Source organism: Halyomorpha halys, unplaced genomic scaffold (genome assembly GCF_000696795.3).
Source record: "Halyomorpha halys isolate HHAL.00 unplaced genomic scaffold, Hhal_1.1 Scaffold918.1, whole genome shotgun sequence".
Classification (NCBI taxonomy): Eukaryota; Metazoa; Arthropoda; class Insecta; order Hemiptera; family Pentatomidae; genus Halyomorpha; species Halyomorpha halys.
The window spans coordinates 629878-642412 of NW_027107889.1; the positions used below are offsets into that span (position 1 = coordinate 629878).

The 12535-nt window shown below is 33.6% G+C and overlaps 2 protein-coding genes across 3 annotated transcripts in view; both read right to left on the minus strand.

Annotated features, from left to right (window-relative positions):
* Positions 1-459: 459 nt before the first annotated feature.
* On the minus strand, positions 460-4061 carry MED22 (Mediator complex subunit 22). 2 transcript variants are annotated; one of them, XM_014430857.2, is made up of 3 exons: positions 3868-4061; positions 1384-1724; positions 460-1293 (listed from the first exon to the last, which is right to left on the minus strand). In XM_014430857.2, exons 1-2 carry the CDS (start codon positions 4055-4057, stop codon positions 1402-1404), a joined length of 513 nt encoding a protein of 170 aa, XP_014286343.2. In that variant the 5' UTR covers positions 4058-4061; the 3' UTR covers positions 460-1293; positions 1384-1401. The 2 variants fall into 2 exon arrangements, with proteins under 2 accessions (XP_014286343.2, XP_014286342.2); XM_014430856.2 differs by having other exon boundaries at positions 462-1724.
* A 1357-nt stretch (positions 4062-5418) lies between these two features.
* LOC106687151 (cytochrome P450 6k1) overlaps positions 5419-12535 on the minus strand; it is a 14769-nt gene continuing 7652 nt past the window's right edge. The window contains exons 4-9 of the mRNA XM_014430871.3: positions 11253-11391; positions 9729-9964; positions 9479-9648; positions 6091-6309; positions 5769-6017; positions 5419-5670 (exon numbers count right to left, since the gene is read on the minus strand). Of these exons, the coding sequence (XP_014286357.1) occupies positions 5504-5670; positions 5769-6017; positions 6091-6309; positions 9479-9648; positions 9729-9964; positions 11253-11391 (1180 nt within the window). The 3' untranslated portion in view covers positions 5419-5503. The remainder of the gene's footprint in view (positions 5671-5768; positions 6018-6090; positions 6310-9478; positions 9649-9728; positions 9965-11252; positions 11392-12535) is intronic.

The following is a 12535-nucleotide window of genomic DNA, read 5'->3' on the forward strand; positions in this document are numbered from 1 at the left end:
AGGGTCCTTTTGAGATCCAATAAAGCAATTTATCTATTAGAACACAATGGTAAAGATAACTTATGCAACCCAAATTTATGAAGAGCAATTTTTTAAACATTCTGAAATTCAATTATTATAAATCATTAGATAAGTTAAAAAAAAAACCCTAATCCTTCAAAGTTCATTAAATTTTGCCTTCATTCGTTCAGAAATATTTGAAGAAAAAATTAAGTTAAAACAATTAATGATAAATTGTTTAAAGAAAAAAAAATTATAAGTATTATGAAAAACTTTATTATTGTTGTATCTTTTCCTAATGGGATTGATCTTTAAATTATTAATTATCAATCAGAATGATTAAGCAAAAATATTCTTATAACCTCATTAAACCGAAATTGTAAAAAATAAAACTAAATAAGAATACATTTTCAAACATTCTTATATAATTTTATTTTTTACAATTTTGGGTTTAATGAAGTTGTAAGAATGCTTTTCCTAAATCATTTTGATTGATAATTAATAATCAAGAATATTTATTTGAATGAGAATTGACTGCAATAAATTATCACAGTTAATTAATTCAGTTTAACCGGCCCGCTTATTTTTTTATAAGTAATTTTCCTGAGGCAAAATATTATGCCAATCAATTTCTGGTGCCCAAAAACTTTACAAAAGTTTAAGAACAGTCAATCAGATTTCAAGATCTGTTTTGCAGCCAAACAGGCAGATAGAAATTGCTTTTATCAGACAATGGTATTGGAATAATAACAGTGTTATCGAGCATTATTCATTAAATAATATTTCTTTAAAGCAAGGTACTCAACATGAAGGTACAGGAAGTTTATGATGGAACTTATAACAATTTTTATGTTGATTTTTTTTTTTTTACTTCAATTGAAATAATAAAATTAATACATAATATGGCAGATAATAAAATTAACATGTTTTTCTGTTTGTATGTTGTATGTTTTATTTAACAACTAATTTTTTGTTTCAAAGACTCGTATATGAAATACACTAAACAATCCTCCTGACAACAGAGATAAACAGTAGGACAAGATAATAGGCTATTTTCATACTAAAAAAAAAAAAAAACTAAACAGCTAGTGGACCTTGAAATTTACATCAGTTAAACAGAAATTATTTACTTAGCATTACAAATGTTATTCTTCAGTTCCCTGTGCCAGCCTTGGTTTAATAAACCATAATAGGAGGCCACCTACTAATGCCGATCATCAAGAATTAGCAATAACTGCATCTGTCCTTAATGCTAAATAGTCCCTTTCCAAAGACATATCACAATATAAAAACCTATTTTATATCATTTAGTAATTAGAAATATATCACAAATATGATTTAAAATATCATCCATATGAATAAATAAATATATGTACACATTACATATTAATTGGGCATGTGTCAGCCTTTGTAAATAGAATTATAGTATTCCTCTTCCAAATCGTAAAGGTCAGCCGCCATATCGTCCCTCAGGTTCATCAGCTTTTGATCACACTCGGCCTGTTTCGTTCTCATTAATTTCGAGTTTTGAGCAATAGCTTCATTTACCGAAGGGAAGTCATTGAGGATCAGATACTGTTTGATATCAGATACAAGTTTCATAAGGGATTCACCAGCTCGTACCATGTTAGCTGCCCTTACGTGCATTTCATAGGTGTCCTGCTCACACTGGGTGAAGCGATTTAGTTGAGTCTCATTTTCTCCTTTTGCTAACTTCACTATTTCTGAAAAAAAAGAAAGTAAAATACCATTAGAAGAAATATCACAACTTAAATGTCATCTAAAACAGAATAATATTATAATAACTAACATATTATATTATTATAATAACTAATATTACTCTGGATTTTCTTTTCAAGAAAGTTGTTTGTTTTTATTTTTAAAGATGTTGAGGAGAAAAAACTTCCATTTAGAATATTATCACAATTCTATATTTGTTGTATTATGTTTGGGGTATTCCCCATATTCATGCACTACTGTACCAACAATTATAACAATTATTTTAACATTTTCAAGAATTTATTTATATGTATACAATTAAAATCTTATAATCACAATTAACAACTTATAATTTTACCTCATTTTACTAAGTATACCTATTTATTTTTGAAAAATTGTCAGATAGTCACATAAATTAAAATTTACAACATAACATTATTTATACAATATCTTTTACTATTGATATATTTTTTGTCTCTTTAGCACAAACCGTTGTTAAATTATATTAGACATTATCTCTTTGGACAAATCAATAAATATGCCTGTTTTTTTGTTGTTTTTTTACCTTCTTATGGATATTGTATATATTTAATTAATTTTTCTATTTATACATCCATATTAAATACTTTGTCATAAACTAATTGTTTAGTAATGCATATACTACTTTTATATTTCATTTTTAATATAAAGAGTGTGCTAGTGAGGATAAAATATAAAATTAGTATACTTTACAAGACAATTGATTTATGATGAAGTATAATTATGTCAACTACTAAAAAGAAGGAACCTCCTGAAGATGGAAAGAATAACCTCGAAAAGTCGATAAAGAAACATTAAGTGTATAGAGGGGAAATTATAGGAAGGATTTTATTCACAATAGAACTTACAAGGAAAATGTTTTTAAAAAACTATAATGGTAGTATGGTAATTAGCTATATAAAGATATTTTAAAAATTTAGTGGTACATACGTAATGACTTGTTAATTATAAGTATGTTTTTGTAAATAGTTTTTGTATAATAAACAACAAAATTTCAAACAGAAATTTAACTGAATATGACCAGAGAAAACCAAATAAGTTATTAAATGTATAAAGGTTAATATTCAAATGAAATTTGGCTATAATTTAAAACTTGAATGTAAAAAAAAGCTTTGTAAATATACATTGTTTAAAAACAAGACCCTGAAGATGGACGGACCGCCTGAAATGCCAGCAAGCACTAATTTAAAAGTTATTAAATAAAGAAATTGAAGTAAGGTGAATTAATTTCCTGAAGCGAAAAAAAACAAAAATAATATAATATTCAATGAATAAACCACTAAGTAAATGCAATAATTAAATGGTGAGTTAATAAACACCATAAGTCACTTTTTAGGAGATATTTAAAATTTGGCAGATTTCCATTTTGTTGTAGAGAAGATCAGGCCAACCATTTTTTATTGTTTTTTAACCGTTTTATTGAGAAACACCTTAAATCAATGAACCTTATCGACTAGTTTAGCAACAGCCCACTGAACTTGAGTTTGGTTTTCTTCGCAGAAAGGTTCCAATTGCCATATTTCATCCAACTTCACATAAGGATCAAGGAATAACCGAAAATTGCATTGGTAGAGTGCACAAAGTGTACATTGAGGCTAAAACAGATCCAAATATCATACCTCAACTCGAAAGTACCTACACCCATTCAATGGGTAAAAATTAAATGAAAAATAATCTTTATTCTAGGGCCAAAGATCAGACAAAACAAGCTTGAATTAAGAAAAAAACTTGGTCAAGTATTAACATAACTTCTCATAATGACACTAACAACCATGTCTGAGGACCATAATATCAACTGCCTGGCTATAATTGCTGTTGTGAGTCACTCTTTGATATTATTACTTTAGATATATTTGAATGAAGGTACACTGATATTAAAAACATTAAGATCAATATTTAAATCAGTACCTAATTATGTCAACACATGTTTAAACATGCTAAAATCAAGAACAATGTGCACATATACAAGCTTATAAACACCTTTGAATAACTCATAACCAATAATCAATATATTTCATATACCAAGAAACAATAAATGTATTAAGGAAGATATACACTTCATATTTTTTTAAAAGCAATTAAGGTACCAAATTTTACCAAAGCATTTACCTTCGAAATTTTCGAGCATGGACTTGACATCATCTTTCAGTCTACTTGTGTAAGACTTCAGCAAAGCTTCTTTACTTTGAGGGAGAGCTCTCTGATGAGCCATTTTAACAAAAAATATAAAAATTAAGTCACAAACTATATTAACCGAACCATTAACCAACAGACAGTAAGGGTTACAATAACCTGTCATGAGAAATAACCTCTTTGTTTACATCCAGTGTTGACTTATGTTAGGATTACTAAAAATGTTTAGACATGTATTTTCATGTCTATAAACTATATATATATATATAAAACCATATTTTAAATAGATTTTGTTTTATGAAGTATTTAGATATTCAAAACCTTTTTGGTAGAAGTACGTAAATGCCAGAACCCTTTTGGCAGAACTAAGGAAATTGCAAAACACAAATATTGTCATTCGATACCAAAGCCAAGAAAGTCTTGGATACATATACAAACTTGCGTGAAGAAAATCAGACATGGTAAAGTTCAAAACTGTGTTGAGGTGACGCGGAATGACCCATTCCTAAATTATTTCACGAAACCCCGGGAAAAGTTACGTGAAACCTCTATTGGCAACCCATTGAGCTAGATACTGACGTGCTGCTTTGATTGTGGTTCCTCGTAAAGGCGGTGGAAGTGTCAGATCATGTTTTACAGTATTGAATAAATAAGCAAAAACAAAGAATTGACAGTCTACAATGCGCTTCCCCATGTCATTCCCCCAATGTCACATCTATTCAACTCTGGCACCTTGCTCCAACAAATGTGGGGCCAGAGGGCTCGTTCATGATGGCGAGTCGACTCTTCGCCTAACTTTCCTCTACCGCTCTAACTCTGGCATTAGTGCGCAACGACCTCCGGCTCGTGCTCCATAAGTTGGTTTCGGAATAGAATACAGCACTTTTGTATCTTAATACGACAGCCTCCATAGGAACGGTGTTATCTTATATGTTAGTTGGTGCCTGTCGTGGCCCCATGTATGACGAAACTAAGGCGGGTGGAATTCGGCCCCATTTAGTATAGCATGCCACTTGATCTGCTATGGCTAATTGTTTCAGTTCCATCACGTCGAAAGCAGGATTTTCTTTTTTTATCAAACCCTGTATCTACATTCCTTCGACAGCAAGTCTTCTGGATAGGCATAATGTCTGTTCTACTTGCGAGAACTCTCAATTTGTCATCGACGTCACCTCTTCGGCTTATTGACCTGCAGGAGCTGTAGACTACGCATGCGGGGCTCTCTTTACCAGCTTTTACATTTGTTTCCGATGTATCAGGCCCTCCCTGCGGCCCTCACCATACTCTTTTATCACTCAGTCCAGTTCTGTTCTTACTATCTCTCATGACTATTCTCGTAGGAATCAGTACTGAAAATACTGAACTGACAAACTAACTTGATTTTCTTCCACCTTCATTTCTCCATTTTTTTAGCATTAGGTGTGGAAAGACAACTCAATTGAATTTTAATTTGCTTTTGATATCGAAATATTCGATTGTTCAAAATTGTCCCTTAATTGTTTTTTAATGTTAAGGAAAAAAAAAATATTAAGACAGAAATATTTTATTTTTAAAAAAATACACCTTAATTAGATTCCTATAGTGACAGTAAATGAACAGTGATAACTAAAAATCAATCCTTGGCAACGAGTTTAATGGGAAAATGCTTCTTCGGAAATGTGATTTCCCCAACAGGGAGAAACTCTATGGTTGTTGGGGTGTCATCACAAGGGATGACTTTGAAGTTTCTAATGACAGTCATGACTCCCATTTTGGTCTGCATAAGTCCGAATCTGTTCCCTATAAAAATATACAAATTTTAAATAAATATTTGCACACAATAAATAATATTGATTTATAATTCTTTTAGTTTCAGTAAAGTGAAAGGTATTCCTCACCAATACATATTCTAGGACCTTCTCCGAAAGGTAAGTAAGTGTACGGTTTAATTGATCCAATGTTTTCTGGAGAGAACCTTTCTGGGTCGAATTTTTCCGGGTCTGGATAGTACTGCGGATCGCGTTGAATAGCAAAGACTGGAATGAGGATATTGTCTCCTGTCTCGATGCGGTCTCCTGATGGCAAGCTGAACGGAGTTGTGCACACCCTTCTCAGCGAAGGGATGGTTGGGTACTTCCTCATTGTTTCTTTAACAGTAGAAAATGAGAAATAACCCTGATTATATTTAAATATCTTACTATTGAAAAAAAAAATACTGACCAGAAATCACCATATGAAGGTATTCCATCTCTTGTATGGCTTGGTATGAAACTTCACCATGCTTTTCCAAGACCCTATCAATCTCTTCCCTCAACCTCTGCTGAATGTCTTGCTGGAGAGCTAATTCATACAAACACCAATTCTGCACTGAACTGGAGGTCTCCATACCAGCGAAGAGGAATACGAATACCTGTGCTGTCAATATATCGATGTTTATCTCTGAAAGAAAACGGAGAGCTCAAACTTATGTTATATTCTGTTACGTGAGATGTGGATCATTCTCCAATTTTAGTACAAAGCCTTTCAACAATGACTAATCATCTCAATATGAATGATTTTATTTTTCTGTTATAATCCTCCTTGAGGCCAAAATTTTCTTCTAATTTTAAGGTTTTAATAATTAATTGTTATCTAATCATTAAATATATAACGCTTGATTTTTCACTCCCAAGCACTTTTACGAACCCAAAACTAAAATTTTACAAATCTATGTATCAGTATCTTTTGCAGTAAATTTTAAAAAAATAAAAAAAGACCACCATCTTTTCAATATTCATTCACGTATTGGTATAAAACATCATCTGAATTTTTAGTGGAACATAAAAATCACTATGAAACTTTTTACCTCTGCCAAACAGTTTTCGATAGCTCTATTGTCCGTTTAAGAAATGTAAACCAATATACCCTCATAAAGGATTTATTGAAAAAACAATTCGAGTTGAAAGGTTATCAGAGGGCCGAGTTGTTGTGGGGAGGTAGCACATTTAACAAGGGCTGAGCTATGTAGTGATTGGTCCACCTCCAATGCCAGGGAACAGTTAAAGAGAAACGTAACCTCCATGGACGCTCTTTCAAAGGCCGTTCGTGGGCGACTTAAGCCGCATCCTACCCGAAGTGACCCTGCTTTTGCCAAACACGATGGATCTAAGCCGGGAGGTAATAAAAAAACACTGGCATGAGGCCGAAGACAGTAAGAGTTGGATAGGCTCATGAGCAGATATCGGCGAAGTTGGAGATGAGGGGTATAACTGCTACGGGACCTCACTCTTCAAAGACCCCTGAAGTCGGAGGATTATGACCGCATGGTACCAAATATCCATCAGTTCCACGAAAAGATGGAAAAAAAAAACCCACCCACTTACTACCTATTATTGGAATAACGCAGAAGAAGAAGATGATCAAAACACACTAGAAGGAATCAGAATACATTCGTTTCCTTTATTCCCTTCTTTAACGTATCCAGGTGGTTTCAGGATGTGAGAGAGAATGAAATATTAGTGAGTATTTTCATGGGTGTTCACTCTCTGGTGTTCAATCATATCATTACCAATAAGACTTCTATTTTGTATATTACATTGTTTCTTAGAATTTAGTGATCTCTTTACGTGTATGGTTATCTGTATTTTTTTAAAAGCTATTTAAGAGAGCAAAAATGAAAACTGGTTCATCTAATTAGTTCCTGTTCACAAAGATGGAAACTGGTTAATCTACCAGTTCCTGTCCACACGAAGAGCACTTAATTGCTCATTGATTCACCGAGTTTAATTAAAATTGTTAGAGCCGTTTTGAAGGAAACCGAAAAATGTGGAAAATCGATTCTATGAAGTCCCACTTCTGGTTATCCGATTTTAGCGAAAACGTTCCTATCGATTTCGAGGCAAATATCCCCTTTAAATATGTAATATCAGTTTCTTATGATTTTTCGTAACAGACACGCCGACAATTTTTCGATAATATATATGTTATATATATAACTAAGTGAAATGAAGTTCTGATATACGACTGCATGACCTGGGCTCTAACAGGTATCCTAAGCAGAATCGAGAGATTTGAACGGAAAGTCCTCGGTACAATTACAGGAGCGATCTGGGATCAAAGCCTTAACACATCGGGAACTAACAGTGAACTGCTTGTAGAGACTGGTCAGTCCATATATCATGATAGGAAAAGAAGGAGGTTAAGATGAATGCCAGTATAGTAGGCAAGAGACAACGCGGAAGGCCAAATGGTTAGCCAGACTCAACAAAGATGCGTAAGAGCTGCATTCAGCAAACTTGTAAGCAGTAGTCCAAAATAGGCAGGCGCGGAGAAGGCCAAAGATCTACAAGGTTTGTAGAGCCAACCGCAAAAAAAATAAATAAAATGGGTAAGTGATAATAAAAAGTAAAAAAAAAATCTTCTGTTAGTTTCTTCAGATCAGTAGTTACAAACCCAAAGAAATGTGGGGACTGATAAGCATGAAATTGAACCATGCATGGATCACACCAGGAGCGCGGTAGCCACGGGGTAAAGCACGTGGCTACTAACTCTAAGGACTGGAGTTCGAATCCGGCTGGGTAGAAAATTGTTTTCTGTTACACTGTAGCCGTGAGGCAACTACTGTGGATTCTGGAGCCCTCCTGGGGTCCACCTAGCCTCTTAAATTGGGTAAAAATCTGGCGGTCGAGCGTGACTCTGACCAAATCACCTCCCTGCACAACCGTTGGTCTAGTAATAGTACTCCCTTACAAAGTACTGAACCCCTGACCCTTCATGGGTTGTAGCGGTACAGATTTTAGTTTTTTTTTATCACCCCCCTCCCGATATAGGGCAAAGGAGTTGTTCCGTTTAAACGGATGACTTGAAACAAACTGCAATCATATGGCTAATTGAACACCAGCGCCCCATGTGGCCGAGAAAAAACAAAAGCCACTCACACTCGCTTACGAACCTTGGCCAGAGGTAGTCTTTTTTTTTCTTCACCTCTATTCTGCTAAAAATTATGAGTGTGTAAGGACGCCGCCGAAAACACCTCTGGTAGGCGAGGATTGAGTAGATAAAGGGAAATGGAAGAAAGCATTATAGCATGGAGTAAGTCCGCATCTTTCCACATAATTAACGCCATCATCATCATCAATGGTCATCATCATCATTAAACCCCAGTCAAAATTAATTAATTATCCCTTGCAAATGTTCTATTCCGGTGACCCTTCATCCCTGTAATAATAATAGATTTAGTGTTTAACTATTCTCTCTTGTTCAACCATCCTCAATAAATAAATTCTCTTTCTGTCACCTTATGCTATATTTTATTTAATTAATTTCTTACAGTCCCCCACAATTAAATCAGTGATTCAAAAGTGAAGGAGTGCCTGGCAATGAGTTGAAGGCGCACTTCATACAACAGGTTCCCTTGGAAAATTAAGTTGGTGTTAAGTATTAAAATTAAGTGCATTTTAAGTATTTTTTTTAATCGACCATCCAGCTCTTGAAACCATTTAGCTAACACTCCAAAATCAGAAAAGATAACAAATTAGTTTTAACAATCAATACTCAGAAGAATGTGTAACCGGTTTTGGACCGAATTTGGAGAATTACCCTTGAAATGTTTTATAAAATATTGCCAAACCGAAAGGCTGAGTGATTTCTTCCTTGAGACCATCTCCAAGCGTCCCCTTGTTCTTCAGCTGAATGAGTAACTCCATGAAGTCGTTCCTCTTAATGTCATTCTTCTCTCTTTGCTCGATCGTGTCACTCACCAACTTTATTAGGAAATCTTCTATTTCTATTGGAACTCTCCTACAAAAAGATGATAAGTATATTATTGAGTTGTTTTAAAAACTAATTATCATTCTATTATTGAAAACAGTAAATCTTACCTCACGAACGACTCCAGTGTAGGAAATGCTTTAGCAGCTGCGATTAAAAGTTTGTTTAAGTAGTCACTCTTGGCATAAAATTTAAATAATGTCCTGATATCGTGGTCGGGGTTATCGATGGTTTTAGGTTCCAAGCCGAAGGCGCAACTGGAAATTGTATCCGTCGTGTACCCTCCGCAAAACTGTTTCATGTCGAGTTCTGAACCAACCTTTGACTTGAGCGAATTTTCGAGAGACTGTGATAAGAAAGTTAAATTATTAAAGATTCAGAGAAAAGCAATATTTCTACTACACAAAAAAAATCTCTGCTACCATCATTCGTTCAACTCTTAAAGTAACATGAGGAAAATTAAAATTAATGTATATTTTACTGGAATTGTGACTTTGATAAAAGGAAGTTCCAGAGCCATGCCAATTCAAGTGGTTTGGTAATGTCATAATTATAGAAGAGCATGATTGACCATGTCACTCATTGTAGTAGATTTCGAGATGTAGCGACACGCAACCTGCTGGTCTAGACTGTAACTATTATAGCCGCCGAAACCATTATCGCTTTCCGTCAAGGAGAAATGCTTCGGTTCATTCCATTTTGGAGCACTTTCTATGTTTTCTTAAGCCATTCATTGTGTTCATTTATTCAGTAAAATGTAAATAATTTTATAATGTTATATATAAACATATAAATAGTATTATAATTGTAAATATGTTGATTTAATAAATAAAGTTTACTAAAAAGAATATACTGAATCACAAAAAGGATAGTTCTTTCAGGCGGTGGCTCTCACTGGCCTTTGTGTCCTTAGTAGATCAATGCCCTAACGATGATGCTGTAACAGAATCTTCTGAGGATAGTAAATAAGACAGTCTTATTTCACGCTTGCTCACTATTGGTCACTTCTTCATTTCTCTACCTTCAATCCTTTTGTAGTGTGCTTCTCAGTGTCTAACTACCCCCTCGGGTATACATATCTACAAGAATAGTACCTGGTAGAATGAAGTTGCCTTCCTGCAAGACCCGGCGGCTGGCTACCCTCCGGGCTTGCATTCTCCTTCTTACCTACAGGTATAGTATCCTGTAGGACAAAGTTATCATTTTTAGAGAAATTGTAGCTGGCAACCGTATGTCTCATTCTGTCAAATCACTTCTTGATAAACTACCTTACCTAAATGAACAGGCATGATCGAAGCCTTCTGGTCTAGAGTACATGGCTCTATCGATTGGAGTTTGATCTAACATAACCACCTCGACAGAGGAAACCTTTTAATGCTGTTCCTGGAGATATGTTGACCATTGGTGAAGAAGGAAGGGCCCAAATCTTCAAAAAGCCACAAATGGGTAACAGGGACAATTGTGTGGCAGTCCTAGTTTGATTGCAATGGATTCCAACTCACTCCTGCGAACACCTGAATTGGCTAATAGGCTGGGTAGGGTGATAAATAAATTAATAAAAATATAAACTCCGAAAAAAAAAAAATTCATTCCAAATCACAAAACCTTTCCAAGCGAACCCTGCAACTACTAACCTCGGCGCAGCTTTTGAACAGCGGGAACATTCCCTTCAACTTGCCACTTGTGAAGGTTGGTGTGAGCTTGACTCTGAGTGCTCTCCATCGTTCTCCAGACAGGTTGAACAGGTGTTGGCTCATCTTGTCGGATTCTGGGCTGCAAATAATAATGTGTAAACATATACCAATAAATAAATATGATTCCATGGTTGCTAGATTTAGGAACGTAGAAATATTAATTTAATAAAATTGAAAATTTAATATAAATCGATACATTTTGTTATTTACACACTAGATTAATCATTTAATGAATAATTAAATTATAAATATTTAGTTTTTAGAGGTAAATATCTTATAATCATATATATTATTATATGATAATTGTTATGGTAACACTTTGTAACCTCCCTACTTGAATCTGTTTATTGTTTCATTTGTTTTCATGTATCTATGTTTATGTGGACATTTTAAATAAATAAAAGCCTTTCTAAAGATTCTAAGTTATTGTTTGATCTATACCTATTCAATTCACAACAATAATAATATAGGGTAAAAAAAAAAAAGAAATCAGTTAATACACAACTCAACTATTCTACACAAAACTTGGGAGTGCCAAAGTCCAGTAAAAGATTTTTTAGGAGTGAAAAAAAGTTCATTTTCGTTTTTAGCACCTCAAGAAACACTTGCTGACCACAGATGGGCAAAAATTAGCAATGGTTGAAACTAATAGCTAAAATGACCCTTAATAAACCATTAATAAATACATATCGTATCCATTACAATTTTGCTATCAGTTTCAACTATAGCTAATTTTGGCCCAACACTAGTGGTACTGTAGGTAAAAAGAGCAAAATTTCAGCTCTCTAAAAGCTTTCAGCTTCTGTTAACGTAGAAATTGTATAAAATGCACAGAAGTTGTTAAAGATTACAACAATGATTACAGCTAGAAAGAAAAATCCAACAAAATCAAGAAAATAAATTCCAAATTTTAATTTCTTTGAAAGATTGAATTGAATTGAATTGAATTCCTAAAAAATTTTGATGACCAACTTCAATTTACTTATTTTTTTTTTTATATTTTAAATTTTTAGTGAGTAAGATATCATTTGATAATATTTTTTATTTCTGAGCTGGAAGCCAAAAATCCTCAACTTTTTTTTTGCCGAAGAAATTGGATTAGCCTATTCATATAGGGCTCTATAAATTGGACGAAACAAACAAATTAGAAGTTGAGATATAAAAGAAAACGTATGAAAAGCTTCTATTTATTTGAAACCAATAATTATTTTCTTATATATATA